Here is a 26,578-nt window from a genome sequence, read left to right on the forward strand (position 1 = left end):
CCATTTCTATATTTAGATCTAGATGCATGTGTTATTACATTTTAAATATTAACTGTTTTAGGAGTAGCAGGCTTGAAAATGTACAAGAGCTCAAGCAATAAATACAATTATTTTTAACATGACTTTAAATGTGGATATGTTATTTTGATAATAGTTGTATTCAGAGATCAAAGCTGATGAAAATCATCAATAAACAAAATTAACTGATTTTTACAAGTGCAAATAATAAGTTTAAAACAAAACTAAACTGATGCAAGGACCAAGAATTCAGCTGGATTCATACAACATTGTGAAACAATAAAATTAACTATGTTTGTTATGACTAACTTTCAATATCACTAAAACTATTGAGGAATGACAATAGAAATCGGAATATTATGCAATCAGATGCAGATTAGAAAATAGAACTGGTATACGGCTGATCATTGATCGACATGGACTCGGTGGACCGAAGGGGCTGTTTCCACGCTTTATCCAAAACTAAACTAAGATTTGTTTATTGTTATATTCACCAGAGTGGAATGAAATGTCTTTCTTGCATGAACTTCAATGGAAACAGTTGATGTGGCAATGACAGATACAACAATAAATACAATGATGAACTGAAAACAGCAGAATGGTGCAAACATTGTAGTGCAATTTCAGGTCGTGCAAAAATATAATTAAAGTGCCAGAATGAAATAACCGATGAGGTAGAGTTAAAAATGTTAAAAGTGTTATGCATCTTCGGGTAGGAGGTGTGAATAAGGCAATGGGATCAAGAGTCTGAAAGAAGTGGGGAAGAAGCTCTTCTTCTAATGAGCCTGTGGTGGAGTGGGCAATGTTGACCACTCTATTGTGGGCATTATTGGAGGTTCAGGTGATTCAAAACAGAGCCATTACCAGGCTGAGATGCATTCCGTTAGAATATTTTCTATAGTACATCATGTGGAAGTTCAAGAAAATCCTCATAAACATGTTTAATCTTCTCAGACGTCTAAGGAAGTAAATACGCAGATGCAACAATCTCAAAATTGCTTGGCATCTGTGAAAAGAATCTGCCATTGCAAAGCATTCAAGGGAAAACATGTAGGACCTACTTCCCGAAGATAGTCTTAATGATCTGGAATTTGTTAAACACATCCTCTGAGACGCATTGTGGTATCATATGTTATGAAGGTCTGAGACCTACTCAGACAAAATTCGTACAAATGATATCTAGTTGCACACTGAGCACCACTGAACATGTCTGGATGCCTTCATGCATGAGAGTATCAGATATGTGCAGTTCATAGCAGTAAAATAGTGCAGACTCTGTGGAGTATGCAGTTAGAAACAATTTTCACATCGCAAAGTATTTCCAATAAAATAGCTTCACATAATCCACAGAAGTATTAGGCAATATGATACAAATATTAGGGTTATATATAACAAAAAACTGCAACAAAAAATGGAGCCCTATTAATAAAAGGCAGATGAGATTAGAATGTAGATAATTGACGAACACAGAAACGTGACTATCAACAAAATTTACAGTGATCTTTTGTACACCCAGCTTAGCAATTTCATTATTAGCAATCAGACATAAATAGATTTTGTCATGACTTTGTATTAAAGTCAATTCAAAGTATAGGTAAACCTTTATATGTGAAAGGAAATTAGTAAAAAGTATTATCTGGCATGTTTTTCTAATGATCTGGTGCACAGAGAACACTATATTATGAACTGAAACTTTATGCCTCCATATAGAAGTTTAAAAAATAAAATCACTTTTTTTGATGAAGGCATACTAAAACATACTTTTACTTTACATTTAAGAGCGGTATACATTTTACCATTGGTATAATGGTAAAGCATCTTACCAGCTACGCGTATGTCGCAGGCTAGAGCCATTTCTAGACCTCCTCCCAAGGCAGCTCCATCAAGTACAGCAATTGTGGGCATTGGAAGATTACCTATTAATGACATAAAATAAAATTCTATTATACCATAATTGTAGTGCGAGAAATAAAATTTTCGTCAAAAACTGTTTTGTTTTAAATTTGACATCAATGGCAAGTTAAAACCTGCTAACTGCAATGTCAGTAAACAACTACATGAAAATAATTTTATTAAAAGCCTCTTTACATACAGTATATCAAAGCCATTATATATTCTTACCAAATTGCTGGTGTATGAAAGCAGCCATGTACAGAGATTTATCTCTCACAATGTATTTATTATTTTCCTTTTTGTAAACTAGCAGTTGCTTTATTCACTGACCGACATTTTTATTTCAAAGACTGACAAGTTTCAGAATTATTTGACTATTTTTTCAAGCTGATAAGCGTCACAATTAAGCGGTAAAAATACTAATGTTGGACTTTAAACTTCTTTCTCTACAGATTTCAAAGTAATATTTTGATCTGAATGAGTTCCTAACAAACTTATTTATATGAAGGGTCAAATTTTAGATGTTCAGCAAGCCTTCCCGTCTGCTTATGAACGCAGGGAAGAAAATTTAAGACTCATAGACATAGGAATTCAAACAAGTTCACAAACTTAAAGAAAGATTTTACTGGGTTCAGAAGTTCAGCATGCCACAGAATAGCTACGTTACCATTAAAACCACTGAAGGGGGGAAGCATAATGGATAGATTATTTTCAATTGTAATGGTTTAAAAACAATTTTTGGATTCATTCTTGGATATGGGTGACACAAGAAAGAGCAGGGTTTATTGCCCATCCACATTTGACCTAGACTGATGGTGCGTCTTCTTACACTACTGCATCTGTGTGATGGAAACACTCCCATGAATACGGCATAGTAAATAAAAGGATGGTATGGATATTAGAGGTCAATGAGCAACCTAGTGATTGCAACATCAAATCTCACTGACTGTTCAACAGCTGTGATTGCCTTTGGCCACATAGGACAGGTCAATTTGAGGTGATTATGTCTAATTCAACATAGTTTTCTGAAGGGCCCGTCCCACTTTCCCGAGTTATTCACAAATTCTCCCGGGTTTTTCCCTTGATTCAAACTCGCAGAATGTTTGCAACGGGTCCGTAGGAGTCCGTAGATATATCGTAGCAGCTCGTTATGGCAGCCGTGGGTACTCTGCTCATCAGGTAAGTCGGGACGTTTTTTCCAGCCTGACAAAAATATCCATGAGTAAAAAAAGTCAGGAGGATGCCCCGAGTACCTACGGTTGGCAAAAGGAGCCGCTACGATATATCTACGGACTCCTACGGACCTGCTACGAACATTCTGCGAGCTTGAATCAAGGGGAAAACTCGGGAGAATTCGTGAGTAACTCGGGAAAATTCGTGAATAACTCGGGAAAGTGGGGCAGGCCCTTTAATCTGCATCTTCAACCTGCTTGTGCAGAGAGAAAGACAACATCAGATGATCAAGCTACTTTTATCTGTAAAGGCAAATTTCAAAGTGTAAGGAAATCAATTTGTAGAAGCACCTGTGTTACATGAAGTACACGTGATGTCATTTCTGGAAGGCAAAAGATTACTTGTATACTGCTGATCTTGAATGGGTTTTTTTTAAAGACAGTAGCACTCAATAAAGACGTGGAGAATTTTTTATTTACAGCAGGAATATCAAAGAGTCAATGGGCATGAGTCAAAGATGTATTGCATAGTTTGACCTTATGCACAAGGATATTCATGGTTGTTGCAATGATGCCATTGGTATAAGTATGAGACACGTAGAATCAACATGTTAAACTTCAACAATTAATGTACAAGGATAGACAGGTCCTCTGAGTACCAACAACTTTCAATTTTTTACTTTAAAAATAATGCGTCTCGCATTCTGCATGGTGCAGTTCTAGATATGTTCCATAATGGCAAGCCCAGCTGAAATCTGATGGTCAGATCAGAGATGATGTAGTGACTGATGCATCTGTTGATCCTTCATGCCAAAAGTGAAGAGTTTTGGAACTGGGGATGTTCAGGGAATATTTTGAATGAGCTAAGCTATTGTTTAGTGGAAATCTCCTAAATCATCCAGTTATCATAGAGTCTGGCTATTAAGTCTGCTTCAGCATCCATGCAGTGGAGATAAGGGGGAAGCAAAGTTACTAAAGAATGGAAGCCGAGGGAGTAGAATGGTACAAAATGTGCTTGATGTCCATTAGTTTAATCGGTCAGCAACAAGCCTTTAGCAGTGAGGCCTTTCCATCCGAACTGGAGTCGCACACAGGGCAACTAATTTATTCCTTGCTTTACTTTGAATAGCTAGTTTGTACATAATATTACTGGAGAACTTAAATATAGTTTCACTGCTAGATCAACAGTACTATGTTTGATTTTAACAAGTGAATATTTAAAGTTATGGAGGTAATGATTGATTGAAAATGTTAAAACTGTGGATGCCTGATAGCTGTAATTGGAAATATTCAGTAGCCCAGGCAAGAATTTTTGAAGTAAAGAGTAGAGTTATCACTGCAGATCAATTACTTCATCAGAACTGGAAAAGTGAGAAAACAAGGGTTACATTTCACAGAGATGGAGGAGCGGAGAGAATACAGGGAATGTTTTGTGATAGTGTGCAGGTGTTTATAATGTATAAACACTGCTGTAATTTCTACATGGTGAAACCAAAATGTATAAAAATGGCCTTTATTAAAATCTGACAATGTGCACTTTAACCACATGTGATTATTTCTATTACAAATCTCAAATTGTGGAGTACAGAGGCAAATAAATAAATGATGGATCGGTCCCAAACATTATGGAGGGCGCTGTATCTGCCAGCATTCTGATATCAATCTTACATTCCCACCCAATAGAAGCTTACATTTTAAAGTGACGATCAGTACTTCACAAGCACACTCATTAACATTGTCATATTTTGTGAGGCAGTTGTTGGCAGGTCATTAATATTTAAACTTAAAAGGAGAATCCACTGGTCTGATCCACGAGACATACCATTAGCTCGAGGGCTCAAGGAACTTGATAGTCTAGCTAATTACACATAAAAGCCATATAATCTGGCCTTGACCAAATAAGTGCTCAATTGGAATGAACAGCCAAAGTACCACGTGTCAGATATCCCCTAATAACCAAGCATCCATGAAGCATAACAGTGAAATATGATGGAAACTGCAGACAATCTGAGAAAAATTCCGGTCATGAAAGCTCCCTGGAAGTATTGCAGCACTGAAAAAGATTGTAAAAACTAAAGGCCATCACTCCACATTGGTTGATGCTAACCTGTAATGAGATTGCATCTGTTAGGGGTCTTTTTTAGGATCATCGCTTGCATGCATCATAAAGCTAACGCAAGATGAAGTTTCTATCGGCAGCTGAAATTGAAGAAGCACCACAAATCTTCTTGACTGGCAAAATCAAAGTCTTTTGAAAGATCAAAAAAGGTTGTGTGAGGTGTTAGTTGCTGCTCCCTACAGTGAAGATCATATCCATTGAAGCACCAGATGAATGGAATCTACTCAGCAATTCAAGAAGCAAGGAGATGAGGAGAACCCTGGCAATTACTTTTCCTGACAGACAACAGTGTCAAAGGTCAATAATGTCTCCTTTTTTTAAATTGTCATGATTACAATTTCCCTGATATCCTCGTATGTGTCTTTTCTCCCCATAGATGAGAGATGAGTTTCTCAAGCTGTGACTGAATTTCCTCACCAACAATTAGAAATTCAGCAGAGCTACCAGTGTTCCCAAGATCTTTGTGGCGTTTTAGTTGGTGTGCCTTTTACAAGATTTTGACAGTCAAGATGAAGGCAATGCAGGACCAGATACAGGTCGACCACCGATTTTCTGGTAACTGGTGGTCCAGCAGCACATCATTTAATTCAGACAAAGTTATGAGAGGCCACTTGAAATCTCCCTAGAAGTCTCCCTGAAAATGTGGGCCGACTTCATCGAGGACAATCGGTGGGTCAAATTTGCCTCTTGTGGCCAGGGCTATGGAACTCCAGCCCCGCTGCAACCTACAGATCTGTTTCCATAGCCGACTTCCACAGCCAATCGGTGGGACGAATTTGCCCCCTGCGGGTGGGACTCTGGAACTCTAGCTCAACCGGAACTGGCAAATCTGTTCCCATAGCTGACTTCCGAGCCGATATCTGGTTCCCCAGCGGCCCAGGCAGACTGTTCTGGAACTGTTCGACTCCTCGTGGAGGTCGTGACCTCTGTTGATCCGGCAAAATGGATAATCCAGAAAGCCGCTGGAACTAAAGGTGCCGGAAAATCGATGATGGACCTGGATTTTGTCGTGGGATGGAGGCGAGGGTGTATGAAGAACAATATTGAGGAGTTCCTTGATGGGTGAAAAGCACAGGTGGTATGCTGTCTCTCCATCATTGGTCATTTGACCATTGTAATTGTCACAGGTGGAGCTTTTGGTGCCTGTCACAGATTATGATAAGTACCTGAAGAATCCATATATATGTCGTAATTCTTCCCTCTACGCTCTCAATCCTGATGCAGATTCTCAACCCAAAACGTCAATAATGTTTGACTCCACAGATGCTGCCTGATCCTCCAAGTTCCTCCAGCAAATTGTTGGATGCTGATAATGCAGTCTGACAATTTAATGAAAGGACAGTTAAAATGGCAGGGCTGCCAACTCTCACGCTTTGAGCGTGAGAATCACTAATTTGGACAAATTCTCATGCTCTCACACTGATCACAAATTTCTCACACTATGTCGTGAGAAATTATGCGATCAACGAAAATTAAAAAACTCATATAAACTGCATGGGCTGGAGAGCTGGGGCTGAAGAGCCGGGGCTGAAGCAGCGGCGGGCACAGATACCGGGAGCGAGGCTGACGAGTGTTTGCGAGCGAGGGGAGGGAGAGAGAGAGAGGGGGAGAGTGCGGTTGGAGAGAGGGGGAAGAGAGAGCGGGTGAGAGGGAGGAGAGAGGGTAGGAGAGAAGGGGAGAGGGAGGGGGAGAGAGAGGGGTGGTAAAAGAGAGAGGAAGAGGGAGAGGGGCAAGAGGGAGAGAGGGGAGAAAGAGAGAAACGGGGGAAAGAGAGAGAGAGGGGGGGGGGCAAAGAGAAAGAGGAGAGAGAGAGGAGAAAGAGAGAGAGGGGGGGAGAGAGGAGGGAGAGGGGGGAAGGGAGAGGGGAGAGGGAGGGGAGAGGGAGGGGAGAAGGGGGAGAGGGGAGGAGAGAGAGGGAGGAGGGAGAGGGAGGGAGAGGGAGAGGGAGAGGGGGGAGAGAGAGAGGGGAGGGAGAGAGGAGAGGGGGGGAGAGAGAAGAGAGAGAGATAAGAGAGAGAGGAGAGAGAGGGGAAGAGAAGAGGGGAGAGGGGGGAGGAGAGAGAGAGAGAGGAGGAGGGGGGGGGGAGAGAGGGGAGAGAGGGGAGAGAGAGAGAGAGAGAGAGAGAGAGAGGAGAGAGAGGGGGTAGAGAGAGAGAGAGGGGGAGAGAGAGAGAGGGAGAGAGAGAGAGGGAGAGGGAGAGAGAGAGGGGGAGAGAGAGGAGGGAGAGGGGGGAGAGAGAGGGAGAGAGGAGAGGAGAGGGAGAGAGGAGGGGGAGAGAGGAGAGGGAGAGAGAGAGAGAGAGGGGAGAGTGAGGTAGGAGGGAGAGTGGAGAGAGAGAGAGAGGGGGACAAAGAGAGGGGAGAGAGGGAGAGAAAGAGAAAGAGAGGGAGAGGAGAGGGAGAGGAGAGAGGGGAGAGGGTGGAGAGGGAGGGGAGAGGGGGAGAGGGGGAGAGGGGGAGATGGAGAGAGGGAGAGAGGGAGAGAGGGAGAGAGGGAGAGAGGGAGAGAGGGAGAGAGAGAAAGAGAGAGAGAATAGAGAGGCCTTGGACCTGTGGACTTGAACGTAATAGGTTAAGTCCAGGGGCTTTATGTGTGGGACAGATATATTGTCAGTGCAGAGGGGCTAGGAGCAAGGCCAAGTGTGCATCCAGAGTCAAGGTCTGGAATAGTACTAGGTGTGCAGTCAAAGCTGGGACAATGGGAGTGTTCAGCACTGGGAACCTAAGCAGGTAAGCAGCTATGATCAGGGTAGAATAGGGGGCCAGGTGTAAGGCTGGACTCATGGTCAGGAATGAGAGCAAGTATGCAACTGGAGTCAGGGTCAGGAGTAGTACCAGGTGTGCAGTGAGACCCAGGTTGGTCAACATGGGCCAAGTGTTGGATTATAATCTGATTTCAATACATGAATATACTAGGATCATGTGCTGCACGTGTTGATCAGAGCCTGGACTCTACTGTGGAATGCAATTAGGAATGTAATTTAATCTAACCTTATTCACAGCTAATCCAATTTAAAGCATATATATTGTATTCAAGTGTAAGTCAAAAGACTCGCTACAGTATTCACCTTTTTGCACAATTTCAAGCTGAAAAATGCATAAGCTCCATACCAATGGGAGGGGGGGAGGAATGGGGGGCACCCCCTCCTCCCACCCCCCCACCCCCCCCCCCCCCCCCCCCCCCCCCCCCCCCACTCCTCCCACACCCCACAACCCCCCCCCCCCCCCCCCCCTACGCTCCCTCGGGCTTGGTCTCTTGCAATTTCTCACTCCCAACTCTCACCCAATGTTGGGACCCCTGAAATGGTACAGTGCAGGTGAGAGCCATCAGTACATGTGTGGGTTTGGAATGATGCTGCCAAAGGAAAGGACGTGGAAACTAAAATGCCATCATGCCAAAATTCTAATAAGCATTACTTCTTTAATGCTAAGCTAATCAAGCTGAGTTATTGCCCAAAATCATTCAACTCCCCAAAGAAATGGGCTGATTTTGTGTTCTAAATAATGTTTGGATCATTTGTTTTTATGCACAATTGATTCATAATTTTCCTTCATTATTTTCCCTCAGGATATGATAGTGATATAGGGCAGATATGCAATGGTCGTCGTATTCAAGAGAAAAGATGGTAAAAATGCCAGTTATGCTGTATAATGCAGTGATCAAGTTAGGCTGATGACTCCCTTTTTTGAGGAATTGACATAAAAACAGATGCTGGAAGATTCCATGATATATTATCCAGATTTCCAGAATATTTTGATGTTCTGCTTGAAAGATTCTTCCACACGATTAATACGGTGGATAGCCAAGCATAATTTGGAGAAGAATGAAGAAATTATTGAAAAATAAAAATCAATACTTTAAGCAACTGAAGTAACTCGAAAATCCCAGAAAAGCCAGACAAACAAGGACTTGAAGCCCTGTGCTTCACCGAGACCTGGCTGTGCGAGTCGACCCGGGACAATGCACTGCAAATGGCTGGCTTTCAACCACATAGAGCAGCCGCGAAACAGAGGCAGCTGGAAAATCAAGAGATGGTGGAATATGCTTCTATAATAACTAGGACTGGGTCAGCGACATCACGGTACTGTCTAGCTTCTGTTCTCCCAATCTAGAATCTTTCTTTATAAATTGCAAACCGTTTTATTCTCCGAGGGAATTTACCCCTTTTATTCTCACTGGAGTTTACATCCCCCCTCAAGCCTGCGTACATGCGGCGTTTTGGGGGACTTTAACAACGAGAGCCTCCAAAGTACAGTCTTCATATTACCTGCCCTACCAGAGGGGAGAGAACACTCGATCACTGTTACACCAATCAAGAATACATATTGCTCTGTTCCCAGGGTGGGTCTTGCTCTCTCTGATCATAGGGGATTAGTGGGCAAAATTAGGGCACATGGTATTGGGGGTAGAGTGTTGACATGGATAGAACATTGGTTGGCAGACAGGAAACAAAGAGTAGGGATTAACGGGTCCCTTTCAGAATAATAATAATAATAATGGATGGGATTTATATAGTGCCTTTCTAGATACTCAAGGCGCTTTACATCGCATTATTCATTCACTCCTCAGTCACACTCGGTGGTGGTGAGCTACTTCTGTAGCCACAGCTGCCCTGGGGCAGACTGACGGAAGCATGGCTGCTAATCTGCGCCTACGGCCCCTCCGACCACCACCAATCACTCACACACATTCACACACAGGCAGAGGTGGGTGAAGTGTCTTGCCCAAGGACACAGCGACAGTATGCACTCCAAGCGGGATTCGAACCGGCTACCTTCCGGTCGCCAGCCGAACACTTAGCCCATTGTGCCATCAGGCAGTGACTAGTGGGGTACCGTAAGGCTCGGTGCTGGGACCGCAGCTATTTACAATATACTTCAATGATTTGGATGAAGGGATTCAAAGTAACATTAGCAAATTTGCAGATGACACAAAGCTGGGTGGCAGTGTGAACTGTGAGGAGGATGCTATGAGAATGCAGGGTGACTTGGACAGGTTGGGGGAGTGGGCAGATACATGGCAGATGAAGTTTATTGTGGATAAATGTGAGGTTATCCACTTTGGTAGCAAAAACAGGAAGGCAGATTACTATCTAAATGGTGTCAAGTTGGGAAAAGGGGAAGTACAACGGGATCTGGGTGTCCTTGTTCATCAGTCTATGAAAGTAAGCATGCAGGTACAGCAGACAGTGAAGAAAGCGAATGACATTTTGGCCTTTATAACAAGAGGAGTCGAATATAGGAACAAAGAGGTCCTTCTGCAGTTGTACAGAGCCCTAGTGAGACCACACCTGGAGTATTGTGTGCAGTTTTGGTCCCCTAATTTGAGGAAGGACATTCTTGCTATTGAGGGAATTCAGCGTAGGTTTACAAGGTTGATTCCCGGGATGGCAGGACTGTCATATGCTGAGAGAATGGAGCTTGTACACTCGGGAGTTTAGAAGGATGAGAGGATATCTCATTGAAACATATAAGATTGTTAAGGGTTTGGACACACTAGAGGCAGGAAACATGTTCCCGATGTTGGGGGAGTCCAGAACCAGGGGCCTCTGCTTAAGAATAAGGAGTAAGCCATTTAGAACGGAGACGAGGAAACACTTTTTCTCACAGAGAGTTGTGAGTCTGCCTCAGAGGGCGGTGGAGGCAGGTTCTCTGGATGCTTTCAAGAGAGAGCTAGATAGGCCTCTTAAAAATAGCGTAGTCAGGGGATATGGGGAGAAGACAGGAACGGGGTACTGATTGGGGATGATTAGCCATGATCACATTAAATGGCGGTGCTGGCTCGAAGGGCCGAATGGCCTACTACAGCACCTATTGTCTATTGTCTCATTTCTATTGTCTAGTTCACCTTATTCCGACCTGCAGGCAGAAACTTAAATCTGCTAAGCCTGTGGTCAGAACAATAAAAAGGTAGACAAGCGAAGGCATTGAAAACCTACAGTCCTGCTTTGACTGCACTGATTGGAATGTGTTCTGGGAAACAACCACAAGCCTCGATGAACAAACAGACACTGTGACATTGTATGTCAGCTTTTGTGACGACAGTTGCATTCCCACTAGGACCCGGATCTGGTTCAACAACAACAAGCCCTGGTTTGCAGCAGAACTCAGACAGCTCTGCCAGTCTATAGATGAGGCCTCCAGGAGCGGGGATGCAGACCTCTACAGGCAGGCCAAGTACAAGCTGAGAAGAGGAATCAGAGCTGCCAAGGAAAGGTACTCTAAGAAGTTGAGGAGCAAGTTCTCAGCTAATGACTCTTCTTCAGTTTGGAAGGGCTTGCAAGAAATCACCAGCTACAAGAGGAAAACCCCCCCACATCTTGGACAATCGTCAGCTGACCAACAACCAATTCTTTGGATATTTTCAGGAGAGAGTTAGATGGAGCTCTTAAAGATAGTGGAGTCAAGGGATATGGAGAGAAGGCAGGAACGGGGTACTGATTGTGGATAATCAGTCATGATCACAGTGAATGGCGGTGCTGGCTCGAAGGGCCTAATGGCCTACTCCTATTGTCTATTGACCTGAACGAGTTCTACTGTAGGTTCGATAAACAGAAACATAACCCTGGTACCCCCTCCCCCTCCCTCCCCATTTCATACCTACACACAGCCTGACTCCAGTCTGCAAAGATTGGGCCCTTCCCCACCAACCTCAGCCTGCACTTCATCATCCAGCACCTTGACATCCGGATGCTGCAGCGAATCATTCGATCAGCTGAGAAGGTTATTGGCTGCAATCTTCCCCCCATTGACGAACTGTACACTGCAAGGGCCAGGAAGTGAGCGGGTAAGATCATCTCTGACCCCTCTCACCCTGGCCACAAACTGTTTGAAGCACTGCCCTCTGGAAGGCGACTGGACTGTCAAAGCTGTCACAGCTAGACATAAATCAGCTTTTTTCCACGAGCAGTAGCTCTACTCAATAACCAAAAATCTGTCGCCTCCATTTGCTCTGGTACTTTATTTCATTCACATGTTTAAACTATAATGTTTTATTCTTAATGTCTTCATGTTTTATTCTTAATGGTTTACTGTATGTCGTGTTGTTACTTGCGAGCGAAGCACCAAGGTAAATTCCTTGTATGTGTACATACTTGGCCAATAAACTTATTCATTCATTCATTCATTCATTCATAAACTTATTCAAAGACCTAGAACCTATTTTTAAGCTGGTAGAACAACCAGTCAAAAGTTACAACATTAAAAGACAGGTCATACTTACTAGAAGAAAACAAAGATCGTATTTAGTGAATTATGTTGAACAGACATTGCAGCAGTCACCGCTATTCACAAATAGATTAACTGGTCATTATCTCACTGTGGTTTGTAAGACCCTGCTGTGCATAAATTGGCTACTGTGCCAACACTTGGAAATTATTCTTTTAGTTCTGAGGTTGATTGTACATCCAGTGGTTACAAAAGGAAAAAAAACAGAATTACTTTTCCTTGCCCGTCTCTGAGCAACAATTAAAAAAGAGCAAACACATGCCAGGCTAGATTAGTCAATTGCATGCAGAAAATTCACTAGGCTGGAACACTGGAGCTATACACTGTCTGGTCAGGTTTTTATTTGAAAACTATTCTCTGGCCATTAAGACATAAATGAAGTTTTGAGGAAGTGAAATTGAAAAAGACCGAGGTCTGGCCATTCTTGGCAAGGTGCAGGTCATGAAGAAAGACAAGAAAAATTTGAACTCAAGCTTTAAAAGAACATCAATGGGCATATATAAATTCTTAAAGTACTTTGAGAAAAAGCAAAAATAAATCCTGGGGCAGTATTTCAGGTCAAAGTGCAATAAGAATATAATGCAACATGGGTGCAAACTGGCAAAAGCCAATTTCAGTGACAATACATTAGAGATCTTCGTGATACAAAAATCTTCAATACCCATAACTGTCTTTCAATTACTCTGAAAATATGGTAATCACTGCAATAGAGAACACTGGTTTTAATTTTTCAGGATAAGCAAGGGCAAGGTGAGCAAAATGTCATTCTGCATCCAAACTTATCATTATGTTCATGTGATATTGTGTACAAATAGGTCGTTGGAATGTTATATCGATATATAACAATTCTTTAGATTAAAAATGGCAGTGATACATGGCTGAGGTTTTACTCTTTTGGGTAAGGTTATCATGACTGCCGGATTACACACAGCACCCAACAGTCTCCAAAACTAAACATAGTCATAGAATTATAGAGTGTGGAAACAGGCCCTTAAGCCCAACTTGCCCACAGCATCCAACTTGTCCCATCTACACTAGTCCCACGCCTGCATTTGGTCCATATCCCTCTAAAGCTGTCCTATCCATGTACCTGTCTAATTGCCGCTAATTGTTCCGTACACCCACCACCATTTGCATGAAAAAGTTACCCCTCAGATTCCTATAAATTATTTTCCCACTTCACCTTAAATCTATGCCCTCTGTCTCTCGATTCCCCCATTCAAGGCAAGAGACTCATTGCGTCCATCCCATCTATTCCTCTAATGATTTTCTACAACCTCTATATGATCAGATAAGATAAGAATGTATTGTCATTTTATACATTGGATATGTGGGTAATCAAAGAACAATATAAACCATATAAATATTAATATAGTGCAGAAGTGGTCAATGAGGTGGACAGTATCTACAACTTGAAGTTCCTGACCATGCATATCTCTGAAGATCTGTCCTGGGCCCAGCACATCGATGCAATCACAAAGAAAGCTTATCAACTCCTCTACTTCTTTAGAATATTTTGGAGATTAGTTATGTCAATAAATACTCCATTGAAGTTCTACAGGTGTATAGAAGAGAGCATACTGACTGGTCACATCACATCCTGGTTCAGCAATTCAAACGCCCAGGAATTTAGGGACTACAAACGGATGCAGACTCTGCCCGGTCCATCACAGGTACTAATCTCCCCACCATCAAAGGAAAAACGCCAGATAATATCATCAGGGAACTATACCACTGTCATATATACCTCATGGGGTGGCCTAAAACCCAATGGCATGAACTTTACTTCTCCAATTTCAGATAACACCACTCCCTCCACTACTCCTACAACACCGCTGCTACACACATCTTTCCTTTCCTTCCCCTCCCTCTGCACCCCTGTTCCGATTCCCTCTCCTCCACCCACTCATCTCCCTCTCCTCCTTACTCCCCATTTACCTGGTCCCCAAAAGGTCCCCATTTACCTTTGCCTCTTCCCTTCCACCATCCCACCATCCCTTCCTCTGGTTCCACATTTCATTCCCCAACTTCTTCCATCATAAAATTCCACTTTCCCTAGCCTCTCTTTATCTTCCCTCATTTATCCCCTTTCTACTCCATCACCTGAAGAAGATCCCAACTCAAAACATCGTCTGTCCATTCTCCTCCACAGAAGCAGAGTTCATCAGTAGTTGATTTTTCACTCAAGATTCCGGGATCTGCAGTCTCTTGTGTTTACATCATACTTTGCATGCATTGTAAATGTGCTCCTTCGATCACCCCTTCACATTCTCCACATAATAGTATTGTACTATGTCAAGGCATTTGGTGGTAAAACCATAAAAAACTATTATTCCCTCTTGTGAATTTAAATGCCATTGGAGATATCCATAATGATACTGCATTAAGTTAGAAATGTGCCCATTAATCAGTATCAACAATTTCCTGTTTATTCAGATTCCATGACAGACCAGAGCATTGAAAAGTAACCACTAACAATTAGATTCTATCCAGTGTTTCAGGATGCAATTAAGATGTGCCACTCCTTCAAAAAAAAAGAAATTAATAAATAAGTATTCAGGTGCCATATTAACTCTGGAATTTTAGTTTAATTATTTAACATTTTATTTGCACAAGGTGGTACAAAGGTAATATAAAAATGCCAAATATCCATTCGGAATCTGGAACAAGATCACTGAAAAACATTTAAAGTCTGTGCATTTCTAAATGTAATTATAGGTGGAATTTAATAAGCACATTGCCCAAAACACAAAATTAAATATAGTTTTCCTTTTGAAGTATTAAAATAATTCCATAAAGGGAACTTTGTTGCAGTGAATTTTAAATTGGTCTTAACATTCCTAAACATACAAAATTTTACTGTTAGCAAACGCATACACATATTTCAGAAATAGCTAAACAAGTTGTCTTAAGATTGCCATTACTTTTCACTACATTTTATTTTTCCTGTATCTAAAAACACCAGTCATTCAGTTTCATTCCTTCTGTGGTTATAGTGGTTGAAGAAGAATGAAAAGCGTCCATATTGCATGCTTGTGGTACTGAAGTAAGTTCATTGAACAGACGTTTACAATGACTGAAATAAATGTTTGAGACTAATTGTTCAATGACTGAATTAAACATGTTGCACAAAAGCTTTTCTTTTTGGGCTATGCTTTTATCAACTGGGTCGGGCACTGCAGCATATGAAATAAAGTCATTCTTTAGTTATGTTCTCAATACTTCATTTTAGGAAGAATTTGCATTCAGAAACAACTAGCAAATTCCTTACTAAACAATAAAAGATGAAAGCGTCACAATTCATGAATACATCCAACAATTGCTGCAAAATATATTACTAATGTTTACTTGTGGGAATAATCTTATATTTATTCTAAAATTCTTCCTTGCACATATATAAATGCATCATTAAATATTTCAAGTGTTCCTTCTGATGGCAGTATTTTACTTGTTTGAACTAAGTGCAATAATGAGATTGCCCATGGCAAAAGCAGCACCTCAAGAGGCATGAGCTGTTTCTTGTCATGTCCATCATCTTCAGTAGAGTACTTCAAACCTTAATGTACAATTCTTTTATCTTGCTGCACAATCTTTCAGTTGCAAGTGGAACAAACAAAACCATTCATCAATTGGGTATTTGGAAACTTATACTGTATGTTCACGGCAATCACTTCAATTTTCAGTTTACTCGTCGTCCAACTTATTTCTAATTAAATCCACATCAAGACAACTTGACACAAATAAATGAATCCCGAAATATGCCACAAACCATTCCAAAAGATGGCTGGAGCCCAAAGGTGCGTGCTCGAGGTACTCGAGTGTATGCTCAGTAGGGGGATAATCGTCCTGATAGAAATGAGAACCATGACATGTACAAACAAGAATAACATTTGAGATATCCCTGGAAGGAAATTAGGGATGGGAAATAAATGCTGGTCTTGCTTGAGATCTTCCATGTACAAAAGGAAAAATCAATGCCCAAGATGAAATGTACCATTTTCTGGCAGTTCTGCAGCAGACCGTTGGTAACGCCCTTTTCAAGGGTAAACTCATCTCCGTCTTCGAAATCTGTGTATTACATTATGGAAGACAGAAACTACTCAGGAGTGAGGGTAGATGGTGGGTCTTATTCCAGTACCTTCGATCACCAGCTCCATTGCTGGACTCACCATTAAGACCCAAGTCTCTATAAGATCACCACTCATCCTCCTGCATTCCAAGGAATAAAGTCCTAGCCCATCCAATTGCTTCCTATATCTCAGGCCTTCAAGTCCTGGCAACATCCTCATAAATCTGACCTGCACCCCTTCCAGCTTGTACAACTGTAACGTAACATCCCAAGCTCTATACTCAATACCCTGACTGATGAAGGCCGATACCAAAAGCTGTCTTGACTACCCTATCAACCTGTGATGCCACTTTCAAGGAACTATGTATCTGCACTCTTAGATCCCTCTGCTCGACAACACTCTTCAGGGCCATGCCATTCACTGTGAGGTTCCTGCCCTGGTTTGACTTCCCAAAATGCAATGCCTCACATTTATCTGCATTAAACTCCATTAACCATTCCCTAGTGCACTTGCCCAACTGATCAAGATCCTGCTATGATTGTTGATAATCATCTTTGCTATCTACAACACCACCCACTTCAGTGTCATGGGAAAACTTTCTAATCATGCTTTCTATATTCTCATCAAAATCATTAATATAGCCACAAACAGCAATGGGCCCAGCACCGATTCCTGAAGCACACGAGTAGCCTAGGCCTCCAGTTTGAAAAACAATCTTCTATCATCACCAAAGATGGACACAAAATGCTGGATTAACTCAGCGTGACAGGCAGCATCTCAGGAGAGAAGGAATGGATTACGTTTCTGGTCCAGATCCTTCTTCAGACATCCTCATCCTTCTATCATTACCCTCTGCTTCTTTCCATAAAGCCAGTTCTCCATCCAGTCAGCTAGCTCTCCCTGGATCCCATGCAATCTAACCTTCCAAAACAGCCTACCATGTGGAACCTTATCAAATGCCATGCCGAAATCCATATAGACAATGTCTATTGCTTTGCCCTCACCAATCTTTTTTCCCTACAACCGTTGCGTCCCAAATGGCTATTCTTGTATTATAGCTTTCATCAGAATGAACTATATCTAGACCCAAGGAGAATATATTACGCTGGTCCTTCTAACTAATTTTCATGATTAAAAATCCATAGCTGGCCTCTATTCCTTCCTATTAATTCCTATATGCAAGTATTATTAGGACAATTGGAATGTTGTCTTTCCCTCCCCACATTCATTCTTAGCAATCCTTCCTTAAACAAATAAATGATCATCCACGCTTTTCAGACCAAAATTTAAAAGCAGATTATTGCCAGATTAAATAATTTATTCCAGACATACCCTTGGTTTACATCCTGTGCTGACCAAGGCAGCAACGATAGCCAAATACCTTCTCCAGGTCACCATAACTCCTAATGAGTTAACAGGACCAGATGATAAAGTACATTTATGAAACTATAAATCTACCATGAGCTGTCGTTAATTGAGGGGAAGTATGAGGGAGAGGAACATTTTTTATGCTTGTAAGTTTAGTGCCTCAAAAGTAACAACACACCAAAATGTTAATCCTTTTCTATCAGACAACATCATGCTTATATTTCCTGTGATATTTACACAAATAAGTATATTTAAATAGGTTCCATTTATGGCTGATTAACAAAATGACAGTGAACCAAACAGCCTCCTCTGCACTGAAATTTATATCTTATCGAGATAGAGATAGAGATAGAGATAGAGATAGAGATAGAGATAGAGATAGAGATAGAGATAGAGATAGAGATAGAGATAGAGATAGAGATAGAGATAGAGATAGAGAGATAGAGAGATAGAGAGATAGATAGATAGCCTTTATTGTCATTCAGACCGAAGTCTGAACGAAATTTCAGCAGTCATACATACAATACAATAAAAACAACAATAAACACATATTAACATCCACCACAGTGAGTCCACCCAGCATCTCCTCACTGTGATGGAGGCAAAAGTCTTAGGTCTGCAGTCTCTTTCCTCCTCTTCTCCCTCTGCGCTGAGGCGATACCCCCCGGGAGATGTTACAAATCAGTCCCGCGGCTCAAACACCGCGGCCCGGGGTGGTCGAAGCTGCCGCCCACCAGTCCTGCAGACGCAGCCGCTGGCCCGCGGCCGAACCCCGGACTCAGGCCACCACCGCCAGAACACCGTCCCAGCCACCCTCACGTGAGTACCGTACCGTCTTCAGCCTCGGACTGGGCCGCCCCGACATGGGCGCCGAACCTCCCTCTGGCCGGGCCGCCCCGACTTGGGCGTCGCTTCTCCCTCTGGCCGGGCTGCCCCGACTTGGGCGTCGCTTAAATATATAGATTTTTATAAATATATAATCTTCCTTCATATTCAACTATATCATATTAAAGAAATAATATATATTACCATCTATATCTCAAATAGTAATGTTTTGTAAAACACTGGGTATTCAATCATATTAGGGGAGAAATGACAGCATTGTGCTGTTGAAAATTGGTTTAATCCAGAATAAAGCAATTTTGCACATATCTGTACTCTTTTGGAAATTCATTTGCTCATTTACCAACAAGATTTTCATTCTTCTAAGTACTTATATTAATTGTGTAGGAAAGAACTGCAGATGCTGGTCAGGGGGGATGGTGAACACATGGCAAGGGTGGGGGTTGGGGTCGGATGAGGGCAAGTGAGTAGATGGAGTCCTATATTCATTGTCAAACTCGCCAAAATGCCATCAATAGTATAGCAACATGGGAAATGGTATAATAATAATAATAATAATAATAAATTTTATTTATGGGCGCCTTTCAAGAGTCTCAAGGACACCTTACAAAAATTTAGCAAGTAGAGGAAAAACATGTAAGCGGAATGAAATAAATAGTAGAGACATGACTAGTACACAAATTAAAGACAGAATTCAATTCAAAACACAATATGAGGCAATTCAAGCACAGATGAAAAGGGAGGGGGACGTGCGGCTAAGGATAGGCAGAGGTGAAGAGATGGGTCTTGAGGCGGGACTGGAAGATGGTGAGGGACACGGAATTGCGGATCAGTTGGGGGAGGGAGTTCCAGCTGCCCTGGAGAAGACTCTGTCCCCAAAACTGCGGAGGTTGGATTTGTGGATGGAGACCGGTGGATGTGGATCTGAGGGACCGTGAGGGTTGGTAGGGGGAGAGGAGATCAGTGAGATATGGGGGGCCAGATGGTGGAGGGCTTTGTAGGTGAGGACCAGGATTTTGTAGGTGATGCGGTGGGAGATGGGAAGCCAGTGAAGTTGTTTGAGGACTGGAGTGATGTGATGCCAGGGTTTGGTGTGGGTGATGAGTCGGGCGGCTGCGTTCTGGACCAGTTGGAGTCGGTTGATGTAGGTGGAGCTGATGCCAATGATGCAACAAGGTTATCAACTTAACAAGATTATTAGAATGATAAAAAAAAGTTGTTCTTATACTAAAGATAGACACAAATACTGGAGTAACTCAGTAGGGCATGCAGCATCTCAGGAGAAAAGGAATAGGTAATGTTTCGGGTCGAGACTCTTCTTCAGTCTCTACCCAATTTTACCTGAAACCATGCTATTTGAAAATACAAGACACAAATAAATTTGTCCACACTAAGATATATAATCTAATTTCAGTTTAAATATTTGTAGCTTTCTGGGCTCAAAATTCATTCCACACTACTGCTCCTGACCACTGTTACTCAAGGAAAGGATACGATTATTTATCCTTCAACTCACAGAAGAAGACATACCAGAGATAGGCACGTGTCCTCAAAGTGCAGACATTCCTAGGCTTTCCTGGTAATCTTCTGTTGGATTTCCAAGGTCCCCTTGCCCCCAAAAAATCTGAACATTGAATCCTCAAATTTTGGATAACTACACTGCAAACAAATTCTCCTCCAATATTCTCTTTGAGAATATTTGCCCACCCATCATAGAACATGAAATGGTACAGCATAGGACCAGGCCCTTCGACCCATGATGTCTGTACTGAACATGATGCCAAATTAAACTAATCCCTTCTGCCCACACATTATCTTTATTCCTGTGCACCAATCTAAATGTCTATTTTACTTCTGAGTCACGTGAGTGACTATGTGAAAAGCCCGCCAGCCCGCATGCACGTCATATCGTCTATCGCATAGCGCAACGACTGGCTGGAGGCGCGCTGCTCCACCAGCGGTAAGTTTCAAGCCTGAAGGTAAGTTTTCAACTTATTTCCAGGTCTGTTTTTCCTTGCAGGAAGCTCTTTACAGTGTTCCTGCTGGGAACGTTCATGGGTCGAAATCCCGGCTCCACGGGGAAATCCGGCTCGGGGAAACCCGACTGCGGACATCGCGGGGAAACCCAGCTCGGGGAAACCCGACTACGGACATCGCGAGGAATCCCGTCTACAGGGACCGCGGGGGATGCCCGGCTGCGGAAACCGCGGGGAAACCCGGCTCGGGGAAACCCGACTACGGACATCGCGGGGAATCCCGTCTACAGGGACCGCGGGGAAACCCCGGCTGCGGAAACCGCGGGGAAACTCGGCTCAGGGAAGCCCGGCTGCGGGGACCGCGATAAGACACAAGCCGTGGGAAAACCTGGCTACAGGGACCATGGGAAGACCGCGGGGAACCCGGCTCGGGGGATCCCCGGCTACGGGGACCATGGGAAGACACGGCTACGGACCACGGTAGTGCGTGAAGCCGGCGGCGACTTCAGACTTCGGCTGCCTGCAGAGGGGTACAGCCAAACGGAGTCTGAAAGGCCTAGACTGGGACGAGTCAGGCCAGGAGGGTTCCCATCCGACATGGGTACGTCTTCGGACGTTTTTATCCAGATGGAGCATGGATAGCGTCCGCAGGGCGTTCATCCCACTAAGGTGATGCTCCATCCTGATATGGCCCATGGAGGAGCCATATCAGCGCAGGTCTCCTCGAGGGCCTGCGGCAGCACCTCTTTCAGGGCTGCTTACAAATCTCCCTCTCTGTGAAGGTGAGTGCGAGGGATCAGTTGGTAACTGACTCCAAACTCGGAAGTATGTCCGGTGAACATACTGGAGTACATGCGTGAGGTTCCAGAAATTTCTGTCATGGCATCAAGGGTTGCGATATCCTCACAAACGAAGGAGCTCCTGCTGGAAGAGCTCGCTTCCAGCCATTGACAGAAAATCCGGATGGGCCAGAGTTCCCCTCGCGAAACAGCAGCTATCATTAAATTGTTCCTGAAAATGCCGGCAGTGAACAGCGCTATCTGGGGTGATATTGGAGGCGGCATGAAAACCCAGGAAATGAAACTCCAACAAATTTTAATGATTACTGGCCTGGTGTTGTCCAGTCCAGCCGCCGAGTCTTCTCTTCACAGGTAAGACCGGGAGGAAACAAAAGCTGTCGGACTAATCAAGGTACCAACGACGAGCAAAGCTTCATTGTGTCGGCGACAACACACCCCACGCCTCCATCGGCAGGAAGCGGTTCACTGAAGCTGGTGGCAGCTTGAAAGCTGGGCACAGGTTTTTCAGGCCAAGGCCCAAACCGGTCCTCAGGGAAAATATGGGATCCACGCACCCCAGCAGTCCTATTCTCCAAATCAAGGATGGAAATAGAGCCCGCATCAGGGGCCTTTGGGTTTACCATAAGACCACCGGTAACCATGGAGGTAGGTGGGTCTGGTTCTTTCCGAAACATGGGGTATGTGGACCATTTACAAGTTGGTAATATTTACACTTGTTTTTTGTACAAATGACAATAACATGAGATTCAGATCTGTTTAATGATAACATGAGATTAGCTTATACTGCACAGTATACAAGCGAGACAAGCACGGAAATTGGCCAGAGTTCTCGGAAATATAGCCGGAGTTGCCTTTCAAGGCAGGCTTGTGGCAGACGTGGCCTGTTCATTGTCAACAGGTTCAAATCGCATGTGCAGTATAGACATTTCTGAATAGGAAACTTCGTGACTGTCTAATTTCCATGGGATCAGTTTCCATTCACAGGGATCACCGGAGATATTGAAATTTAGCTGGATGGGGCAATGATAACAGTTAAAAGCGTTGCAAAATGGGCTAACTCCGGCTCCCAGGTTATTTACCAAATTATTAAAACCAGTGCTTCGGCTGCTCAGAGCTAAAAAACAATTGTTATGGCCTATCTGGATGATATTCTAAAACGCTGTATTTTGCTAAATTAGCTGTATCAGCCACAAAACTATATTTGAGAAATTGGGTTTCTCATCCATCCAGTTAAATTTAAGTTGATACCAACTGAAATTATTGATGATTGGGATTTACCTTTAACTCTATTAATTTGTCTATGACTCCGCCCTGAGGCAAGAGATTGGAATTAATTGAAGCTTGTAACAACCTTGTTATCAAGCAGCCTTATATTCATCAAGTGTAATTGGCAATATATTGGCTTTTCAGCTGTGCTATTTGGGCCTTTGCATTATTAGCACTTACAGCGTGCAAAGGAGTAAGTTCTCAAGTACCTATGCTATTACCATCTGAAACTATCAAAGTCATTATGGTGGACGAACAGTAGTCAGCATTGCTCCACTAACTTTTCGTCAGTAAATCTTCAGCTATAATTACAAACTGATGCTATTGCTCAAAGATGGAAAATTACTAATACCATATCTAGTTACGGAGACGGATGGGACTTGCATGAGTTACCAATTCTTCAGTTATATGGTATCAACTACCTATAGACACTAGGTGCATTCTGTGGGTTAAAGGTTTTGTGCGAATATGCATAATCTGCATGCTCAACTCCAAGTTGATACACTTTGGTGGTGGAAATGTTAATCACATGGGTGCAATCAAGTCAAAGTATCCGGTGATAGTTTACCTAACCTCATTTGGCGCTGGTGTATCATCATGTAAAATCAATGACAACACAAAATGGATGTTGGATCACAAAGTATTTAATGACATTGTGGCTCAATGGAACACTAAAGTTCGAGATGTTTGCATCCAGGCTCAATCACCAGTTGCAAAAAATATGTGGCATAGCAGTGGCGATGGATGCATTCTCGCTACACTGGGGAGGAATGTTCTTTTATGTCTTCCTCCATTTTGCCTCATCAGACGGGTCTTGCAAAAAATTCAGCAAGTTCCCGCTTCAGGCATTTTCGTAGTGCCTGATTGGCCTATACAGCCATGGTTCCCGCTGATGTTGGGAATGATATAGAACCTTATATGGTTATTTCTAGACACAATAATTTGCTGGTTTAGCCGTGACTCGGGAAACCATCCTCTGCATGATAAAATCAATTCATTGACTTGCAGACTCTGAGAAGACCGTTCATGCGGCTCGGGTTGTCAAACCAAACCATGGACGTGCTCACTGCAGATTGCAGGGATAGCACCAAATAAGCAGTACATTTCCTCACAAGGAATTGCAAAGTATTTTGTTTAAATACTAATATTACATATAAATCGGCACGATGACTCACGTTTTGAAGTTCAGTTTTATATGGGTCTTTGACAGTCATTAAGTTATAGTGCCATTAACTGTGCCAAATGTGCCTTCTCATCATATTGGCTGCTGGGAGCCGAATCCACTCTGTCGGGTCTCACCCTCTGATATCTAGATTATGAAGGGTATCTTCAACTCGAAACCTCCCAGGCCCAGGTACGCAGAGATATGGGATGTTAACATTGTGGTATGCCGCTTCGCCGGTGGGCTCCAGCTACATCCCTGTCCTTGGTCAAACTCACTTACAAAGTGGTTATGCTCATGGCGCTGAGTTCAGTGCAACAGGTCCAGTCATTGCATAAGCTGTGACTGGACAGGATGATTACATCTGCAGGCAAAATAACATTTTATGTTTATAACTTAGTCAAGCAGAGTAGACCAGGGGCATCAGGTCTCAAACTAGATTTGTTGGCATATCCCATGGACCTTCGGTTGTGTGGGGTCACACATCTACACCAGTATGTTAAGGTCACTAAGAGCCTGAGAGACTCTGAACTAGCAATGTTTGTTAGTTACATCAAGCCTCATAAGAAGGTATCAGTACAGACCATCTCCAGGTGGTTAAAACGGGTTCTGGCTTATACAGGATTGAACACTGACATTTTCAAGTCTCACTCCACCAGGGCTGCAACAACATCAGCGGCAGGGTTATGGACGTCTCGCGGGACCACTTCCTAGCGGCTGCAGGATGATCAAACAAACGATCTTCCAAACATTTTAGAACTAACCCATTGCCAGACCGGGGGTATTTGCCAACTTTATTTTAGGTTCTGTTTTATAGTTTCCTCCTGGGTGAGGGGGGTTACTATTATCAATTTGTTCATTAAAAAGCATCAACATGTCTATATCTATGTCATGTCTGAATGCATTATTAATGTTCACTCATCCTTGGTCAACTGATGCAGTGTGTGACGCACAGACTCGTTTCCACGGCATGAAATCAGAGCTTTGAAATCTTCACGTAGTCACTCACGTGACTCCGAAGTAAAATAGTAAGATTAAACGAGAACTTACCAGCTTGAAGTTTGATCTTTATTTTATGAGGAGTTACGTTGAGGGATTACGTGCCCTCCACTCCCAATCCTCTATCATAAAGGTCAGCTGGTATTCTAGTTTCTCTAATCTTACTATATTCAGTTCAACAACTTTTATCTGTGATTTCACACCGCTGCTTTGAAGATTGATGCGCATGCGGGCTGGCGGGCTCTTCATGTAATCCCTCAACGTAACTCCTCATAAAATAAAGATCAAACTTCAAACTGGTAAGTTCTTGTTTAATCTTACTATTAAACTCCACTATTGTATCCACTTCCACCATCACCACACCATGAGTTCTAGGTATCTACCTCCCTAAACTTGCCCCGTACATATCCTTTAAACTTTCCCCTTCTAACCTTCAGAAAAAGATTCTGACCATCTACACGATGCACGTCTCCCTAATGCAGGTAGCATCCTGGTTAATATCTTCTATACCCGAAAGTCTCCACATCTTTCCTGCAATGGTGTGATCAGAACTGCACACAATATACTCCAAATTAGGCTCCACTGCATGTAATAGTGTTTATACTGATAACCCTAACACAATTTCACTGACCAAACCCATGATTCTCTACATCCTCATCAATTCAATATTTGCTATGGCGTGCATTGATTTCAGAAAAAAAGTTTGACTTTGTGCTACCATCTCATTTTCGATTAATTTGATGAACATTTTTATTTCCACATCCCCTAATCATTCTTAAAAGCAAACTGCCACATTTCAGTGAATGATTACATCTAGGTAGGTATGTTACAAAAGTTACCTTCAGCGGCGCTGCAATTCTGCCACTGGCCGTGTGCGCGATTTTGGCGAGTTTGAGGGGGGGGGGGGGGGGGCGGGGTTAAAACGGGGTTTTTTCCGACCTGGCCCTGAATTATATTAGTTAGAGTGCAAGATGTTGCTAAAGAATCGTTCCTACGGCCGTTCTGTGTGTTTTTATAAAAAATTCACCCAAGTTAATCGCTGGAATGATTTTGAAATCAGCTTCTGAAGCCGCCAATGCCGACAACGGGGACGGATTTTATGGAGGACCAGGTAAAAGAAAGTAGTTTATTTTTATGTATAAAAGTGTTTCTTAAGATGTATTTAATTCACATAATACGTTGCGAAACGGTGATTTAGTCCCCGAACGAACCGGCAGTGTATTTGCTGCCGATATGGGGACTAAAATCACCGCAACCTCAGCGTTCCAAATGGTCCCGTTCCAGAAAATCCCACTCGCAAGTTGATTTAAATGGCCATTAATTTACAGGTATTAAACATTAAATTCCTTCCATTTGGCCTATAAACCCATGACAATGAGATTTAAAAACTGTTATATTCTGAATTCTTGTGTGAATGTTATTTGGACACTTAGGCTATTTAAAAATGTTAATCTATTTTTAAGAAATGGATAGATGTTTAGATCTAGTAATTGAATTTTGTAATTAGCTACAATTAGGTAACTAACTAATTATATGCTTTAATTTCAAGTCATCTAAGTAAGATTGTTTCATATTTGTTTCAGAATGCTTCAATCTAGAATAACTGAATATTTCTTTCAGTTCTCTTAAATTTTAAGAAAGTTATCGGATTTTAAATGTTCTCGA

At 42.6% G+C, this 26,578-nt stretch overlaps 1 protein-coding gene across 2 annotated transcripts in view; it reads right to left on the reverse strand.

The window, feature by feature from the left end:
• The window catches only part of auh (AU RNA binding methylglutaconyl-CoA hydratase), a 223,712-nt gene that overhangs the window by 91,220 nt on the left and 105,914 nt on the right, over positions 1–26,578 (reverse strand). For both annotated transcript variants that reach the window (XM_033017749.1, XM_033017748.1), the window contains exon 5: positions 1,842–1,934. In XM_033017749.1, the coding sequence (XP_032873640.1) occupies positions 1,842–1,934 (93 nt within the window). The remainder of the gene's footprint in view (positions 1–1,841; positions 1,935–26,578) is intronic.

Source organism: Amblyraja radiata, chromosome 3 (genome assembly GCF_010909765.2).
Source record: "Amblyraja radiata isolate CabotCenter1 chromosome 3, sAmbRad1.1.pri, whole genome shotgun sequence".
NCBI lineage: Eukaryota > Metazoa > Chordata > Chondrichthyes > Rajiformes > Rajidae > Amblyraja > Amblyraja radiata.